Source organism: Tetrao urogallus, assembly GCF_951394365.1.
Source record: "Tetrao urogallus genome assembly, chromosome: 7".
NCBI lineage: Eukaryota > Metazoa > Chordata > Aves > Galliformes > Phasianidae > Tetrao > Tetrao urogallus.
This window is the reverse complement of record NC_136820.1, coordinates 11,725,019-11,744,047: the sequence shown is the minus strand read 5'-3', so window position 1 is coordinate 11,744,047 and position 19,029 is coordinate 11,725,019. Positions and strand designations below refer to the sequence as shown.

At 39.0% G+C, this 19,029-nt stretch overlaps 1 protein-coding gene across 1 annotated transcript in view; it reads right to left on the bottom strand.

Moving 5' to 3' along the window:
- TOPAZ1 (testis and ovary specific TOPAZ 1) overlaps positions 1–19,029 on the bottom strand; it is a gene marked incomplete at both ends in the record, with an annotated part of 41,285 nt that overhangs the window by 6,177 nt on the left and 16,079 nt on the right. The window contains 10 exons of the mRNA XM_079538485.1: positions 2,355–2,519; positions 3,381–3,546; positions 7,004–7,104; positions 8,604–8,778; positions 9,992–10,058; positions 11,511–11,626; positions 11,915–12,007; positions 12,273–12,424; positions 13,516–13,579; positions 18,739–18,876. Of these exons, the coding sequence (XP_079394611.1) occupies positions 2,355–2,519; positions 3,381–3,546; positions 7,004–7,104; positions 8,604–8,778; positions 9,992–10,058; positions 11,511–11,626; positions 11,915–12,007; positions 12,273–12,424; positions 13,516–13,579; positions 18,739–18,876 (1,237 nt within the window). The remainder of the gene's footprint in view (positions 1–2,354; positions 2,520–3,380; positions 3,547–7,003; positions 7,105–8,603; positions 8,779–9,991; positions 10,059–11,510; positions 11,627–11,914; positions 12,008–12,272; positions 12,425–13,515; positions 13,580–18,738; positions 18,877–19,029) is intronic.

The following is a 19,029-nucleotide window of genomic DNA, read 5'->3' as shown; positions in this document are numbered from 1 at the left end:
CCTGTTACGGACTTAGATCTAGGGATAAGCCCGTGACACTTTATGGGGCTAGACAAGACGGGGGCAGTTAGGGCAGTTAGAGACGGGTGGGACGACGCACCGGGTTGCCCCTGGCAACAGCCCCCCCAAACAAACGCACACCTCTTCCCTGCTTGCCCGTGAAAGGCTCTGCAGGTGAAGAGGGGGCACCGAAGGCCAGCATTGCTGCTGCTGCTTGGCCCCACATCTCAAAATAGGACAGCAGCCTTCACAATGAAAACCGCAGCTCACCACGCTGGAGGCACTGCACCAATGTCCAGCACCCAGCAGGAGGAGATCAATGAGCTGTGTGAGCTGTTCATGAGGCTCTGCATTACTACCAAGCAGGTAAATACTAAGGACTGCCAACGACAAAGGGCAGAAACCCAAGCCGTGTGAACCGGTGAGACAAACTGTGACCTGCTGGTCATGGATGTGACCCATTCAAGCGTGTGACAACTGAGCCACATGCGGATCAGAGTCAGCTCGGCCAGGGGCTGGTAGATAGGGATGGGGAACAGAATAGGCCCCGCATCATCCACGATGGCACCCTCACTAAGTTTGCAGGCGACACCAAGTTGGGAGGGAGTGCTGATCTGCCGGGTGGGAGAAAGGCACTACAGAGGGACCTGCAGAGACCGGATCGATGGGCCGGGGTAAACCCTATGAGTTTCAACAGGGCCAAGTGTGGGGCCCTGCATTTTGGTCACAACCAACCCAGGCAGCCCCACTGGCTGGGGGAGGAGTGCCTGGAAAGCTGCCTGATGGAAAGGCACCTTGCTGTACTGATGGACAGTCAGCTGAATACGAGCCAGCAGAGCGCCCAGGGGGCCCAGAAGGCCAAAGGCACCAGTGAGGCCCCACCTCAAGTACTGTGTTCAGTTTTGGGCACCTGTTTGGGTACAGAAAGGACACTGAGGTGCTGCAGCAGGTCCAAAGAAGAGCAACAAGGCCGGTGAAGGGCTTGGAGAATATGCCCTACGAGCAGCAACTAGAGGAACTGGGGCTGTTTAGCCTGGGGAAGAGAAGCCTGAGAGGAGACCCTACTGCTCTCTTAAAATACCTCAAAGGTGATTGCACAGAGAGAGGGGCTGGTCTTTCCTCACTGCTGACAGGATGAGGGGAAATGGCCTCAAGTTGCGCCAGGGGAGGTTTAGGTTGAATATCAGGAAAATCAACTTTATAGAAAGGGTGGTTAAGCACTGCAATAGGCTCCACAGGGAGGTGGTTGAGTCACCATCCCTGGATGTGACTAAAAACCATTTGGATGTGGTGCTCAGGGACATGACTGAGCCGAGGGTTGTTAGAGGTAGGGTAGTATGGTTGGGTTGTGGTTGGACTTGATTTTTAAGGACTTTCTGCAACCTGAGCAATTCTATGATTTTATGATTCCAGGCACCAGAGGGAAACGAGCACTCAAAAGAGAAATGCCAGATGAAGAGCTGTTCTATATAGAAAAGAGCAGATCAGCCATCAGGACATGTCAGCCAACATCCATGTCCACCTCTGGATATTAAACGTAAGTACAACAGTGAGAGACTGCAGAACCAAGGCAGCCGAGAGAACCTTGCAGACAGATGGCAGCATGAATTCATGCCAGAGGCCAAGAGGATGTGCAGAGCTTTGCCTGTACCACAGGCATCTCTGCACACACGAGGTCTTTCACACACCAGCACAAGTGGGAAAAAGCAGACTCAGCTGAGCTGTGCTCCAGCCCTGAGTTTGGCTGAGCAGCAAACTCAAGGAAGCTGCAGATCAGATGGCCTCAACACAGGCAAAGAAGCAAAGCAACGCTCTGCTGCAAAAAAAGGATGAGGCCGAGAAACCATCAGGCAAGTGTAAATGTAAAATGAAACACCTGGATGTGCACATGAGAAGAGGTCATTCCTTGCAATGGACGACCCCTTTGAGATGGAAGATACGCAAGATATGGCCACGCTACCAAACAAAATGATGAAGCAAGGAGAGCCCACTTTCCATCATGGTTCCTTGCCTGCCACAGTCTGCCAACAGAAGTTGTATGAGCAGCTGCAGCAGGCCCCCTCGCTGCCAACCATGTAGCCTGCCGTGCTGCAGGTGGACAGTCCCCGCCAGCCCATGCCACCTGAGGCCCACTCCACCCATCTGACAACATGGGCAAAACCTTGCTGCCTGGGCACCGAGAAAGGGGTTCTGCACTGCAGTCTTGTATCAATGCCACACCTCAAGGAATGGGACTTTTTTAGGACATCTAAGCACATAGTCTTCCAACTAAGCTAATACCTACAAGCAGAAAGAACAGTAGAGATTAACTGGTTAAACTGTCAGCTCTTAACACAGCATGTCTCTTTACTTACCGCAGCCAATTTGGAAACCCGGCAAGTTCTGCAGAACTTCAAATGCCTGCCTGTAGAAATTCTGCCTCATGTATTTGTGCATTAGTGAAAATAACAGGTTATGTCGCTCCACGATGTCATTTTCAGTGCAGGGCCACAGTGGTGCATTGGTGATCCACTCTGACTCTGTGACAAAGAGCAGCAGTATTATTTCTATGTTTTAAAACTGCTAAACTTCTGAAATTTGGCTGACGAAAGGACACTATGAACTGCAGTAGAAAACAAATCTCTCAACTTCACATTAAGTGTAGTTTGAATCATTACCAATTTGTCCCTTAGCACCAATACTTTTCAGATGTATTCTTAGAGAGTTAGAAGTGTAGGTAGAAATTCATTAAATAGTATACTAGTGGAATGAACTGTAAGCAGTGTATATAAATATATGTGTGTATATAAATGTGTATGTATTTATTTACATAAACTTGGATAGCAAATTTAGGTGATGGACGTTTTTATGCAACATCTTCTACTCTTGTAGGTACTTTTGAGTTTTTTCTTTCAGTGGGGCTGAATTCCAGAAAGTCTGTAGCTTTATTTTATTGAATAAAAATTTAATATTTAATAAAAGCTGTATTTACAGCATGAATATACTGTGAGGGGGGAATAAACACGGCAATCCTCCAAGCCTGAACTTTCTTTTGCACTGAATTTCACCTTGCTCAAAGGAAATTTCCATTGGGCAGGTCACTCCCAACTAGCATTCTCTTCTCTACCCCCTCCATTACGTTAACTTCTGAATAGAATGGCATGGACATTAGAATACTACGAAAACTTATCTGAAAAAAAGTTGTATTATTTATAATATTTCTTTCACATATCAAGCAAAATGCTAAATAAAAAGATGGATCACATTTTATTTTTGCTGCCCTGGTATTAATACATTTACTTAATAACAAAGATGAACTTGTAAGTTTTAATTTAAGTCTTTAAAAAATGGGATTGTTCAAATTTAAATGCCAAAATCTTGTTCTTTTAAGACAAGCTCACCTCTCAACACCCACGTTGCTCCATCTAAACTTTCTGTTTCAAGAAAAATTTCTGCAGCATTATTAACAATTTGACATCTTGATGCTGATCTCTCTGCCCCAGTAACTCCCTTCAGAACTGTAAAATGTATCTGTAGTTCTTGCAATTTATCCAGAACCTTCCTTCCCTACAATAAGGGTGAGAAGAGAAGGGGAAAGGTCTGAGAAAGCAATGATAGTCATGAACGCAGACTACTTACACAAAATACAGATTTGGTGACAGATTTGTACACATCAGTTCAGTAACATTATCCAAACTAACGGTGAAAAAGAAATGAATTGCACAGTAAAAATTCTAATGAATAGAAGTGACATTTTGATTCTGTAGACAAAAACCCCAACATCCACTGTTTAATAGCTCCCTCCACCTCCTCCCTCCTATTACCCATAATATTATTTCCACAGTATAATGTTCCTAGACAGTATTTTAATAAATTTTGTAATTTATTTGTATTTGCTTACTTTAATATATTAATATCTTTAATATTCTCAGTCTAGTCAGCCCTGCATATCCAAACAGTAGTCTTGTTGCTTGGAGACAGATCTTCATGGAAGATCTTGTATCTCAAATCTGCACGTTGTTTCAAATTTCATCTGTTTTATTAACTTTCATCAATGTTTAGAAAGAACATTCTCCTTAGAACCAAGAAGCATAAATTTTTACCCTTGCATCAAAAATATGAGATAAAAGAGTCCAATATTCACAAAGGGACAATGGTCTGAAAAACACTTCTAGAGCTTTAGGGTATCTGAAATATTTATGAAAAGGCACAGAGTACATCCTAAACCCAAAATTACTTTGGCCACAGCAGGTAGTTCAAATACTTCATACTATCTCATTTTCTGGATTGCTTTTTGAAAAAGCAAGATATAAGATCAAGTAGATAGTAACAGGAGTCCATAATAACAGGATTATGATATATAGATAGATACAATGGAGGGAAGCTGGTTGAAAATAAATAGTAATAACAGTTTTACTTCATCTCTGAAGCAGAGATCAATTTGGGAGTTGTCAGTACTGATAGAAATCATTCAGAGTGCAAACTCATTCACACTCCAATGTGGTCAGTGCAGGCCGTCTGCAAGCCTACTTGAGAATTTTGGAGAGTAATCTGTTGAGAAAACGATTTGACAACAAACACAACATTCTCAAAGAATCTGAATCTCTCCTGGTGCAACTTGAGGCCATTCCCACCAGCACTATCACCAGTTATGCAGGAGAAGTGGCCAACCTCCACCTGTGTTGCAGCTTTTGCCCACTGCCATTTATCCTGTCACTGCACACAACTGCGAAGAGCCTGGCCCCATTCATTTGACTTCTGAATTCCAGATGAACAGTTATGAGATTTCTTCTCAGTCTTGTTTTCTGTAGGCTGAATAGTCCCAGGTCTCTCAGCCTTTCCTTGTACAGAGATGCTTCAGGCCCCTAATCATTTTTATGGCCTCCACTGGACTCTCTCCAGAAGTTCCATTGTTTTTGAGCTGAAGAGCCCAGAACTGGACACAGTAAACCAGACATGGCCCCACCAGGGCAGAGATGGGGAGGATAACCTCCTTCAACCTACTGGCCGCATTCCAGCAGGACCAGGATACCACTACTGCCCTTCCTGGCCACAAGGGCACACTGCTGGATCCTGGCCAACCTGTTGTCTACCAGCACCCTCAAGTGTTTTTCTGTAGAGCCCCTAACCTGGGCTAACACACGTGGTTATTCCTCCTCAGGAGCAAGACCCTACAATTACTTTTGCTGAATCTCATCAGGTTACACTCTGTCCAACTTAATACGCTGTCCAGGTTTTGCTGACTGGCAGCACAGCCTTCTGGCATATCAGTCTCTCCTCCCAGCTTGGTATGATCCGCAAACTTGCTGACGGTGGACTCTATCCCTTCGTTCAGGTAAACGAAGACTACGCTGAACAAGACTGGGCCCACTAACTGATAGTTACAGGCCTCATGATCAATACTGGAGGAGGCCTGGAGTATAAGACATTCTGTGAAAAGTCTAGTGTCTTAGTACTGGTAATTTTTGGTATCTGATAGCAGGAAAGGATTGTAAAAGGTGAGGTCCAACTTTCTGCTAGATTCACAAATCCAAACCTGGTTAGAAGTATGAAATGAGAATCACAGAGCGGCTAGGGTTGACACAATCTAAAGGAAGGCCACAACGATATCTCCTTGAAGTTTTCTCTTCCCAAGGCTGACTGAACTCAATTCCTTCAGCCTATCTTCACAGGAGAGGTGTATCAGCCCTGTGATCCTCTTCACGGCCCTCCTCTGGGCCCTCTCCAAAAGCCTCCTGTGTTGAGGGCCCCAAACTCGGATGCAGTACTCCAGATGGGCCTCATAAGGGCAGAACAAAGGGGACAATCACCTCCCTTGTCCTGCTGGCCACCCCTCTTCTGTTGGAACCCAGGATACTGTTGGCCTTCCATGCTGCAAGAGCACATTGCTGGCTCGTGTTCAGATTTTTAGCCACCAGGACCCACAAGCCCTTCTCAGCAGTGCTACTCTCACAGACTTCCCTTCCCAGTTTGTATATATACCTGGGATTACCTTGACCAAAGTGCAAAACTCTACACTTTGTTGAATCTCACTAGTTCACAGGGGCCCACCTTTTGAGTTTATCAAGGTCCCTCTGGATGGCATCCCCTCCTTCTGCTGCATTAACCACACCGCTCAGCTTAGTGTCATCAGCAAACTTGCTGAGGGTGCACTCAATTCCATCATCTACATCACTGATAAAGATGCTAAAGAGTAAAGACAGACCCCTGGGGAACACCGCTCCAACCAATTCCTTATCTACTGATAAGGACCCAGAGACCCAGAGTCAAGAGAAGAAAAGCACTTCTAGTAACAATCTGGGTGACGAGCATTTCACTAAGCGCAGTCAGTAGCAGCCCTGCTATGACTCTTCTGTATTCTTGACCTTAGCCTACCCATTCCACCTGAAGTCAGGCTCAGAAGAATCAGGGCAGGAAAAATTCCTTGAGTTGGATGGTCTCAGAATAGAAAAGTGTTGCCAGATGGAAGAAAGTAACATTTCTGCAGGACAGCGCTACTCATCCAGACTCACCCCTGCTGCAGAAAAGGGAAAGCTGAACCTGAACAATCAAGTTTCTAGGTGGTAAGACAAGGTTATAATGAACTCTATCCAGACACAATTATGTTCATTTACTTGTTTTTGTTTTGAACTGAACTGCATTCTTCTAGCAGGCAGTACGAATACCTTGTATGTCTATCACTAGAAGGAAAACAATTTCTACAAACTGTGTGTGCTTTGCTGTAGGAAAGTCATAATTACGTATTACATGAAAAATAAATCAAAAGCATATTCATTCTCACAAGCAACTCCTTCCACTCTATTAACAAAGCAGACAAGAAGGAAATCCCAACACATGCAAAGTTCGAAGACTACTGGTCAGTATACTTTGGTCAAAATACTTTGATCCAGATAGGCAAGTGGGAAGGATGTTGACCATGAGAAGGCAAGTGGCATGCCACATTAAACTAGAGAAACAGTTTAATATCTAATAAATAAATGACTCATTCTTTTTCTTCAAGTCAGGTTATTATAATCCAGTGTACCTTTATCCACTGCAGTACTCTGCGATAAGAATTCATTACATTTATCCCAGCCCTTCCAATGAAAATTCTGTCTGCTTCATTACACTGGGAATTTTTTATTACTAGAAAGAAAAAATACACATTATTTTTGTTTCTACCAGTAAAAGAACTTTAAAGAACTTACAGATCACAGCACTTGCACACATTTTCTGAAATACTAGGCATTAAATATAATAATTTTTTTAAAGTCTGACAACCAAAATTAGAGTAAACAACAACAGTTTATCCAGACACTCTTTGACAGTACTCTAGTTTATCCATAAGCTGCCTGGGCATGCAACGGTATAGCTTATGAACATCATCATTTTTAAAGTAAGCTTTCATTTTCTGACGCATCTGAATGACAGCAATTGCAGAACTGTGTAATTGCAGGGTTTTCCAAACCATCTCATTTAACCACTTTGGAAGCCTTGCTGGTACTGCAGAACAGTGGTCTCCAGTGTGGGGTGGTGCACACACAGTCCATTCAGGTATGGAAAAAAAATTTTTTTTTGGTACCGAAGTTAAGTTAAATAAAATTATCTCTACCTCATCTTTTTTAATTTACATTTTTGTGCATGTTTTAGAATATACCTAATATATTAGTGCAGTGGTACATGTACATAATTTACAAATAAATAAATAAACATATGGTATTTTGGGGGCAAGTGTAAAATTTTTTTTTTTACTGATGGGTTGCCTAACAGCATGGAGACCACTGCTCTAAAGAAATAAGACCAAGTTTCAAGTCCCATCAAAGCCTTCTATGTGTTTCACAGCCAGAAGCTGTGATAGCTGTTTTGTAGCATGAAAGTCTGTGATCAAAAAGGTTGTGTCACTTAATTGAAATAAGTCATTGGGTCTTATTAGTTAATGCAGGTTGAAAAAGATCTAAGTCATCCTTTACACAGAGCCGTAACATCCAACTGACACAGCACTGAGCCTCAGCCTCCTACAATCTTACTGGGAGGAAGGATGCAGACAAGCAAATGAAGAGGCATATGAAGAAAAGGGGGACAGAAAACATGCTGCATATTAAAAAAGCTAGAAGGTGTATTGTTGACCAAGCCCTTGTGTAAATTCTTAGTTGCTTAGGGTAACAAATAATTCTGAAAATCTAAAATGCTACAACCAAACCATAACAAAAGATACACAACTGATGTAACCCCAGTCAATGCATTTCTATATATACAAGTATATGAAGTTAATTTATGCTAGTAAGAGTGCTGCACTTCAGAGGACAATACTGAAATATACTTTCTTGCCACTGTTCTGAGAACACGACATTATCTCTTAAAACCATCAGTACTGCTTTCTCTCCTTAATAGGAGAAAGCTCAAATGTGTGCTCTTCAGAAGGGGTAGGCCTTTGACATCAAGTGTAAGCACCATGGACTTTACTAGAAAATGGTTTCTATTCATCATTTCACCTGTTTGTATTTGTGCCTGAAGAAATTCTGAATGTTGTATACAATCAGATTAACTAATATGAAGAAAGCAGTCAGTATATATTTTGGCTTTTACCTCTTAAAAATTCTACCAATAGGATAAGTAATTAAGTGTTTACTTCAACTTAGTTTTACCTGCATCAGCAAAATCACAAAAAGGAACTCCTGGTCTGTCTTTCTCAGAATCTTTTGTTAGTATTTCAGTAATACATAAAGACAATTTCTGAAGATCATCAGAATTTTCACATGTAGCTCTTGCATTAACATACAAAGCTGCCAACTTGGCCCAATCATGCTTTTCCTTGCAATGCTGCGAAGAAGGCAAGTGACAAATATTAGCAAATTTGTTTCCAGAATACCAAACAGAAAATATAATGGAATTCAAGAGATAACTAAGATATAATTAAGCAGAAAACAGCAAGATTAATCTATAGCTCGTGTCCTATGAAACTACTGAATGTATTCCGATGACATTTCCCTTAGCTACCCTTTTTGAAAAGAAACAGATCAGAGAGTCTCTATCAGTTCACATGAAGAGTTTGTAATGAAATACAGACGTTTCTAATGATGCTATGATTCAACCTCAGTACTTCATCCTTTTCTCTCTGAAAATTCATATTTTTATTATGTATTTTCTCAAATCATTACAATTTTATTAGCATCACCAACCCAATTTCCTTTCATCAAGGAGTAAGTTAACTTGAATCTTCCTAACAACATGGACTAAAAATAATGTGTGGTCCTCATGAGACACTGATTACTCCGGTATAATTCTTCTGAGAGTTTTAGGACCCAGGTTATATTAACGTGCTAATCTAATGGCATACACAGAAGAGTTAAATTTAAAACAAGTGGTTCGGGCTACAGATAACTGCAGTGTGCTGTGGTGCAGCATCTGCAGGTAAGCCAAGTGAGCTGAGATCTGTTACACACGCATGTCAACAAGGATTTTGTCAACAACAGAGATTTTTGGGAACTGAGTGGACCAAGCTGCAACCAGTCCTGATCCCCTCCTTAAAGTTTGGCTTCAGGATCTGTGCAGTAATATGTAAACTATGCTACAATTGTCCATAAGAAGTAATCTGTTCTTCAATCTGAAAAATGCAGAGACCTACTGAGTAAGTTACTCTCTAGCATTTTTATATTCTTCAAAATAACCCACCCAGTGTTACCAACTACATCCTTTTATAATTTGCCTTTTTATATAAGGCATGAACTCTATCCACTGAATAAAGCATTAAACAATTTCTGGTGAGGAAGAATACATCACTACCAATTACAAGCACAACAAACAGTTGCTTAAAATTAGGTGTAAAATAAAAGCTACAAGTATGCAAATTAAAATAAAAACTGACATCACAGAAAAGTCAAAGACAGCTTTTCCCCTGCATTTTAATATTTCCCCACAATAGGCTCACATTAAAAAATATTATCAATAGATTAAAAAGACATAAAAATAGCTGTTTTCCATAGAAGTCATGGCTTCAGCATTCCAAAAAGCCTGAAACATGCACACACTGTACCTGAATTTCTGCCATTACCAAATTAAAGTCAAAAAGCCAGTCGCTTTTAAAATGCATCTCCTGAAATCTTCAACAAGAAAAAAACGTTAATGCTTAATTTTAACACATCCTAGTGAACTAAACTACAAGGAAGTGATCAACCATTCGTTATATTTGGACTAAAAATGATGTAATCGTTTATTTGATTTACTGCAAATAATATACAGACTGAACACTGAAAACAGACATTTGCAATCGTATCAGAACAAGATAGTGTGTGAATATACAAATAAACAAAGAGAGATATTTTCACAGATAATACTCCCTTGTCTAAGTATAAATGCAACTGAAAAGGTAGGAATAAGACTTGAAATACATTAAGTAAATGCAGACTGTATTTTACATGTTTCTGACACAATGGTTAAAAAAAAATAGCTCATTATACAAACTCAACCACTTCAAATACCTAGGAGTGGTTTATTCTGATGCTGCCACTGGAATAAGAGATAAATCACCTACATGTGAGTAAGCTCAGACAAAGTACTGCTTTACTGAAGCAGTAAAGCTGCTCACTTTTCACAGACACAAACTGTTTCTCAGTTTTGTGCAGAAAACAGACACATACTGAGGTTACTTGGAAAGGGCAATTCCTCTACGAATGAGAATCCTAATCTGAAAAGTGAAATCACCTCCAGCTGGTGTGGTAAACTGATAAAACTCAGATATAATTAAAATAGATAAAAACAGATAAAACACTGGGATCCATTGGTTGGAAGGTATTCTATAGGAAATAAGAAAAGCAGCAAACTTCTAGGATGTTCTCCCTTAAAACAGTGTTAGGCTGTTATACTACAGTAAATGCTATGTGTTTGGTTCCTCCAAGAACCAAAGCCTGTAAAACGAACCACTTAGTCATTTATTCAACTTGTGCGTGTGTATATAATGCACATGATGAAAAATATATTGGAGCAAGTAACTGGGAGGCATCAACAGTTTTGAAATCACACGTTCTGCTCAGCATAATCCAGCAGCACTGGAAAAAAACCACCCCCCTCCACATTCATCGTGGTACAAATGTTTTTGCAGACTCAGAGTAAACTAGAAAACAACTTCAGATGATAAATAATGCTCTTACTGTCTACAATTTGGTGTTTTTTTTTAACTGAGGAAGTATCGTTCATTTATGTGGCCTAAAATATATATTAAACAATTACACTTCTAAATCTACTACTGTTGGACAAACTTGTCCCACAGCTAGGAAGAGCATCCCACCAGAATGCACTGTAATGATCAGTATTGAAAAAACTAATCATAACTGCAGCCACAGTCCAAGTTTTTGAATAACAATCCTTGACCTCTGAAACACAGTAGATTGACAGCATTTTAAAATACAAGTAGGCATAATATGGCAATATTTTCCTCTGAAACACTAAATTTGCATTTTCTTATCACCTTTAAAGCTTTTGTGTAGATTTATAAAATCGAACTGGAAGACAGAACTAAATAGATATAACTATAAAATAGTTCCTTAAGGACGTACCTGGATTTTATGTTCAAAACAATATCTAATTCCTGGCTTGGAACTTCCAATTGGTGAAGGAGTTTAATTATGTAGTTAAAATGTTCATACTCAAGAAACATACCAGCATCAACAAGCTGTAGTATCAAATCCAGAGGAAAAGTAAGCAAACAAAAAAAGAAAGTCATCATGTTCATCATGTTAATTATCTCTACAGGCAGGCCAGTATGAATGGGAAGAACATGTTACAGTGAATCTCAGTCAAGAACCAAGGGATAAATGGAAGTCTACACTAAAATTCAGCTAGCCACAATTTTACTTTTTAACAATATTACTGAAAGAATATTTAAGACATATCTTTCTATTTTAAAACAGGCAAAGTATTTCCAAAATTCCTACAAATAGTAGCACAATCAAGCTCATACCTTACAAAAGGTACTGATCAGTGTAGGAACAGCATCTCTTATATTCAAAGAAGCCACACATTCAAAAACTCTCAGAAGAACTTCTAAAGCTGGCTAATTTAAAAAAAAAAAAAAAAAAAAAAAAAAAAAGCTCAATTAGTTTTATGATTTTATATCTTGTTCAATTAGAAAGGCAGCAATTATTCAAACAGAAACTTCTGATTCTTTTTTCTCCAAGAACTGAGTACTAAATGAACATATTACAAGAAGTGCTGTAGCATTCCTTAAAAAAAAGAAAAAAAAAGAAAAAAAAAAAGAAAACCCCCCATATGGAGAAAATGTGGGTGAAAGATTTCCAAAGTATTTCAAGGCCACTTACTAGTGTATTCATCTGTGCAGTTACATTCAACATCTGGAATAATTCTTGCAACAAACATTTGTTGAGCAAACAAATGAGAAGATCATTCAGCACTTGAAAATCAAAATTCTCACCACGGGCAACTTCTCTGTAATACCTGACAAATATTTGGACTGAAAAAGCAATTAAAATGGTTTTATTTTGGGACAACTAATGCTACTTAAGCAAATTATTTCCTAAATCTTTAAATGCAGTGTAACAACTCTTAATCATCCAGGATACTGCGGCACGGGGATATGTAGAAATATATAGGTTCAAGGAATGTACCATGGTAACATCACTAAGAACAAAGTGACTATTCTGAAATACCTCATGTCACTGAGCTGAACTCCCTAACTCCTGTAAGGATTCAAAAAAGCTTAGCTGACTTAGAGCAGCAGAAAAATGCACAAAATGAGGCTAAAGTGGCAGCACACAAAGGCAGTGAGGCTCTTCCAGATGCTCTAGGAAGTAAAGTGCAGTGATGCCATGGTAGATGGCCTTAGCAGCCGTTCCAGAGCTAGTTGTAATAGACGTGTGCTGTAGCCCCTGAGAACTCAAGTGTTATCTGCATTACAGCACTACTTCATCAAAGGAATACAGGACACAGCAGAATCATATATTCACATCAGATGTACTACACCCCCTCTACGCTTTCGAAAACTTAAGTACAAATAGAATGACTGCTCAGGCTAAAATCAAGTCTTTTTTGACTGAACTCAAAGGTTCACACTGATCTGAATCAACTCTTCTCTCTAAAATGTGAAAACTGGAATTGTTTGGACATACAGTAGTGCGAAAGGACTAAACTAAAGTTGTTTGGATCTATAACAGCACTTCACTTAAAATAGCTTATTTCTGAAGTTCCTGGATTTGTAACGTTTAGTCGAGATGTTGCTGAAAAGTGCCTTAACAAAATCCTGGTTGTTAAACCTTGCCCCAGTTACTCATGTCTATTCTCAAGCCTAGTTCCATTCAGACTGAGTTCACTTCCTGGGTAAAACAGATTTGTAACAATATCCTCAGATAACTGCGTACCTAAATACTCATCCTTAATGTGAAAACAGAACATGAAAACAGATAGGTTCCTCTAAAATGACAATTTTATTCACTGTAGAAATAAATGTCACCTGTTTTTCTCCCAAGTCTCTCTATTTCACTTGCTTTAAATAAGCTACGTATCAGATACACATAAAAAGCTACCTGCAAGTAGCTGCTACCATACCTGCACGTTTCAGAAGGCCTGATTCATTGATACTAATGTATGTCTTAAGTATTGCCATGCAGATCTAGAAAAAAATTAAAAAAAACCTAACATTAAATATGACCTCAGTTTATGCCAAACGAATGAACTACCCAGAAGCATGAGCTCTATAAGGAAGAAACCTTTACACTGCTTTTAATTATTTAAAATACTGATAAAAGCTGCAAGAAAGTAACTGGGTCAAAGGAAAGCAATCAAGCAGAAAAATAACGTAGACAAAATGTTTGGGAAAGGAGCTGCTAGGACCACAACTGCACGCATGTGTGGGCATACACTCAGCAAAGAAAAACATAATTTGAAAATATACTTTCTTTGCAATTAGTAAAATGTGGCACGCTCAACAAACAGAATGGGAAGCAATGAATTGGAAGTGAAAATATAAGAAACAAAAATTCTATCAATGTACTGACCACCATGAAGACTCACTCATAACGACACAAAGAAACAAGCTGGAAATTCAGTTATCATTTCACCCTGGACCCACTTATTTTAGAAATCCTACACACATGTTTTATTTTGTAGTGGAACACTCACGTCTTAACATTGTAAGCTGCTTCAAAAATACATTAACCTCAGGTTTGGGATATTTACACATTTTGCTGCAGATGAAAAAGGAAAGACCACTGAGATTAAACCCAGAGTTCTGAATCAGAAAACAAAACACAGCAACACCCCTTCAGATACCCTTTGTCACTTGTGGAACATCCACAATCTTTCCACCAAACAATTTAAAATTGGTCTTATATTTAATACTACTTTGTGAAATAATGAAAAATCTAGTTTCTCCCTTCCAGATTTGTAAACGTTATCATAGAATTGAGCTGTGCATATATTTAAAGGTAACTTGGAGATGAGGCAGGACTCACTCATTGAGTTTGTAACAGTGAATGAATTATCACAAAAGCAGGAGGTACGGGCTTCTGGCCAAGACACCTTTCTTGTTTTAAATAACCATTAACCTTTTCAGATCAAGTTACATGAAAACTGTACATTAAAAACGTTGATTATAATATTACTTTTATTTTGAAAAACATCATAATGTTGTTGAACTGGTCTAAGAGATCCCTTATGTCACTCTGCAATGGGCTAACCCATTTAATCCAAATCTACAATCCCAAGTGGCCAAGGGCACTTCCAAAACAAACTTGAGCACATGCTTACAGTATGTAAATCAATCTCCTTTCTTCAGGAATCTCTTATCCTTCTCCTCCTTTGGACTGACACCCAAAAAAAGCCAAGATTGCATCTGCAGCTTTGAATGTTCCAATTATTAGTGAAATTGCTTGGAAAATCCAGTCGTACTATGATTTAATCATGGGACACAACACACTACACGTGCAAAGGAAACAGACTGTGTGCTTCATTTAGAGATTCTAGAGGGCTTCAGCTAATGGTTTTGATTTAAAGGTATTACTGAATATACAGACCACATAAAATGGAAGAATCCTGAGTTTTTGAAACTTGAATTTTGAGTTAATCATAATAAATTTAAAATGAATATTCATGAAACTAGAAAGAGACGATTTTCATTTTCAAAAAGTAACGCAGATCACAGTATTCTACCACTGGTCACCTACTGCAGATCACACTATTCTGTCACCTACCACTTGATCCAGAAATCATTTAACATGACAATTTAATAAAAACCTTAATAAAATGGTTGTGCATCTTTTATAAGCAACTGACTGCCCAGTAAAACAGCTCTACTGCAGTCACACGGAGGTGCTTAAATTACAAGAATGAGCACAAAAACCCATGACATCTTTCAGCATCTCCCAGTGTGCACTCTGATGTTCAGTAAGAGGGAAAATCCCATGCTGCAGCACTGCTTTTGTTAAGAGATTCATTTCTTACAGGGTATGAGCATCTCTGAAATGCACAGTCCATATTAACTGTGGCTGAAGATCACAAATAGGACTAAAGATTATTTGACGTTGGTTATAGTTGGTAATAATTGATCTGCACCAAATAAGTCTCTTTATTTAAGAAGCCAGATTAAAATGCATCAGCCAGCTGTAATGCTTTATTGGGACGAAGTTCCCTGCTCCTCATCAGCTATCTAGACACTGCAATCTATGATCTGTTGCTGCAGATCTGCAGGTGGAGCAGGAGCTGTTCTCATGCTAATAAAAGACAGAAGCCCTGGTCATCATGGCAGTTGCTGCTTCCCACAGCCTGATACGCACATGCTCTCGCTGCACTTCCTTGCAGGTATAGTTGGGGTTCAATCCCACGTGTGCACACTCTCAGAGAAGATTCACTCCATCTTTCTTTGTGCAGCATCAGACTCTAAATACTGTGCAGTGTGTTGCCCTCCACGTCTTAGTGACACAAATTTTCAACCATTATGTCTCTATGTATAAGAACACCATCTTCCTCCTGCCCAAGCCTCCGTGAAAGGTTCTAATTGTGCCCAGAAAGCAGCAACCACTCTCCAGCTTAATTTCAGGCCTCTGAATGTAATGAAAATAAACCCATTGGTTTATTGGTCAGACTCTCAAAAAAAGATTTTTCATATTTTAGATCAGCCAATCCAGGGGGTCTAGAGGATCTACAGTAAAAGTTTCAACGGTCAAAAGTATCACAGCAGGATGTGACATGCATCTACTGTACTTGCAGACAAAAGTTTAACCTCTTTCATGTAACCAAGGGGAATAAAACATGAGAAGTTCCAGCACCTTGAAGGAAATAGATTTAAAAAAAAAAAAGGATGCTGGGCACCTTTTACCTCCAAATACTAAAGCTTTTTTCCTGCAGTAAGTGGTAATAAAGGATACACCCACACTGCAAAACAGCAGATGTCTGACACAAGAAGAGGAGATATTTCCCTGTATTAGTAACTCATTATTTTAATCAATTAGTTTTGCATTCCTACATTAAAAAAAAAAACAACACAAAACATGGCCTTAAATGGATGACAACACTGCTGCTTACAACAAGCAAAATCAGCACTAACAACTCATATTTTTGCCATTTTAACTTCAATGTCAAAAACATTCATTGTCACTATTAATAAGTTTCTTTTAAATTGCAGTGAGATGCCTTTGCATACATGCAGAAGTTTTTTGTTTTCTTTTTAAATACAGCAACCCCACGTAACTTTCTGAAAATGCCTACAACTTCTGAAGCTCTTAGGAGCTGGAAAGACACTGATGCTGAGAAACACCTGGAAATCTCAACAGAAGACTAATGTTATTCTATGTCAAACAATGCTCCAATGGTACTTGCACTTATGAGACATCTGAAACAATAGATTACTTAGTTTTGTATGGCCTTTCAAGTACGAAGTGATCAGGATTTTTCAGTCTTATTTCCTATAGCTGCTGAATAGACAGAACAAAACTGAAAAACTCAAAAGACAGCTATTCTTGGAAGGCCAGCCATGCCTAAACCTAGTTAAAGCCATCACCTTACCTCTGCAGAGTATTTAAAGAAGCCTTGGTAGTCTTGTTTACTTTGCCTAATGCAAAAGAAATTTAACTGTGAAATGGAAGGCAGCTTTATTTAAATAAATAAAACCTGTAATTTGCAGAACTCTTTGAGCTCAAGAGTACATGGATTTTCAAAACAAAGGATGTTTTTAAGAATTAAACCCCTGTTTTGTTGTCAGTTAGGACTGTAAAGAGTACTAAATCCTAGCAAGTTAGGCGTTAAGTCATCAACACTTAATGAAAATGAAGGAACTTCCACTGTGGGGAAAGACAGCTTTCTTCAAAAATTCGGGTAACAATCACTGCTGGAAACTTAATTCTAACCAGACTAGTGTTCTGCTTAATGGATCATAAACAGCTTTATTTCCCCTAAATTTGACACGATGACTTCTTTGTTGCTGCTTTACCAGTCCTCCTTTTATGTACTTTGGTGCCACCATGAGGTGTGCAGCCAATTATCATTTTAAACAGACCTATTCAAAAAACCTCCAAAACAAAACAAAACGAAAATATACTTCCAGACTATCAAGAAAGGCAGGTTATGTTTGCTGGGCAGAAATTGAGGCGTGCTGCACCACAACTAAACTCATATTTAATAGCTCAACACAAATACTATTGTTCTGTAGCACATACATACAGAAGCACTACAAACTGACAATTCATACAAATTAGCTGAAAATCACTGATATCCACTGTTTCCTGCCAAAGACATTTCACAACTGAGACAAAAAGAAAACATTTCATGATGAATTATTCTCAAATGATCCCAGCATTTTTAAGCTGCCATGTAAATTTTTTTTTCCAAGAGGTTGCAAAGCATTAGGAAAAAAAAAAAAAAACTCCACAAAAAACAGCTTTTCTCAAGACATAAAAAGGAAAAACACTGAAATTGGAAATAACACCAAACTGCAATCACTTATTTTAGAAGTTCTGATACAGTAAGTTTAAGATTTTAGAACAGCATTTGCCTCAATCAGGTTCAATGCTTATTACATTATTTTTCACATTTGCATTCTTTAATTTCTTGCTTACTGACACTCAAGATAAAACTGTAACTCACACCAATTAGATGCTAGGTAAGAAATAATCTTGTGAGATCAGCTAAGGACAAGTTTAGGTATCTGTCCTTGTTTAGTTGTTTTAGTATTTTATTTCCTTCTAAATGACTTATATAACCACCGAAGTCTCAGCCAATTCCAAAATCTCATTACATGACAGCACAATTAGTTTGCCTTCCACAGTTCTTGGAAGCAGCACAGACTCAATTTATCGTTAAAGGGTTTGAAAACACAGCTACTTTTGCTCACCACCATAAAAGTAATATTGTTTGCAAGTGGAAAAACTGCTGCTCTGCTTGTGAACCAGACGTGCACCTGCTTCACAAAGTCTGCAGAAAGTAATATATCACAGGTGGCTTTTGATTTTAAGAACATACACAGTCTGGGTTTGCGTGCAGGTCTCTGATGTTTGCATGGAAATGTCTCAGAATCTTCCCACTTACTACTCTATACTGGCATGCCCTAATACCTGCTCTTTTGTTGATGTCTGTACTCTTCAAAAATCTGCAAGTTCAAAGCTATACCATTTAAAAAAAGGAACAAACCATAAAACATCTTCAAAAGGTCTTCTGAACATCATTTGACCCATCAGTCTCTGACATTTAATCTCTCTCAAAATATAAACGAGGACAGGAGATGCTGATTTGCATTAAAACCAGTTGCAATCTATTTCTTTCTTCACTAAATCTTCTTACCTTTTCATGCCCTGGTTTAGGAACATGCCAAAACCAACATTTTGATCTTTCACAGCCACGCAAAGTCACAAAATAAAATCTGCAGTATCTACGGGGCAGGTTAATCATCTCCAGGAGCTGCTGGACTGAATGGGAAGCCTAAAAACAAAACAAAATTAAAACAAGCAGAAAAAAAGCAACTTTTTTTTTTTTTTTTTTTTTTTCCAAAGCAAGCATGTCCATTTTTTGGAGATTTTCAGAGTATCTAGGTATGAGAAGAATAAAAACAACAAAATACTGCATGGCTCTGGG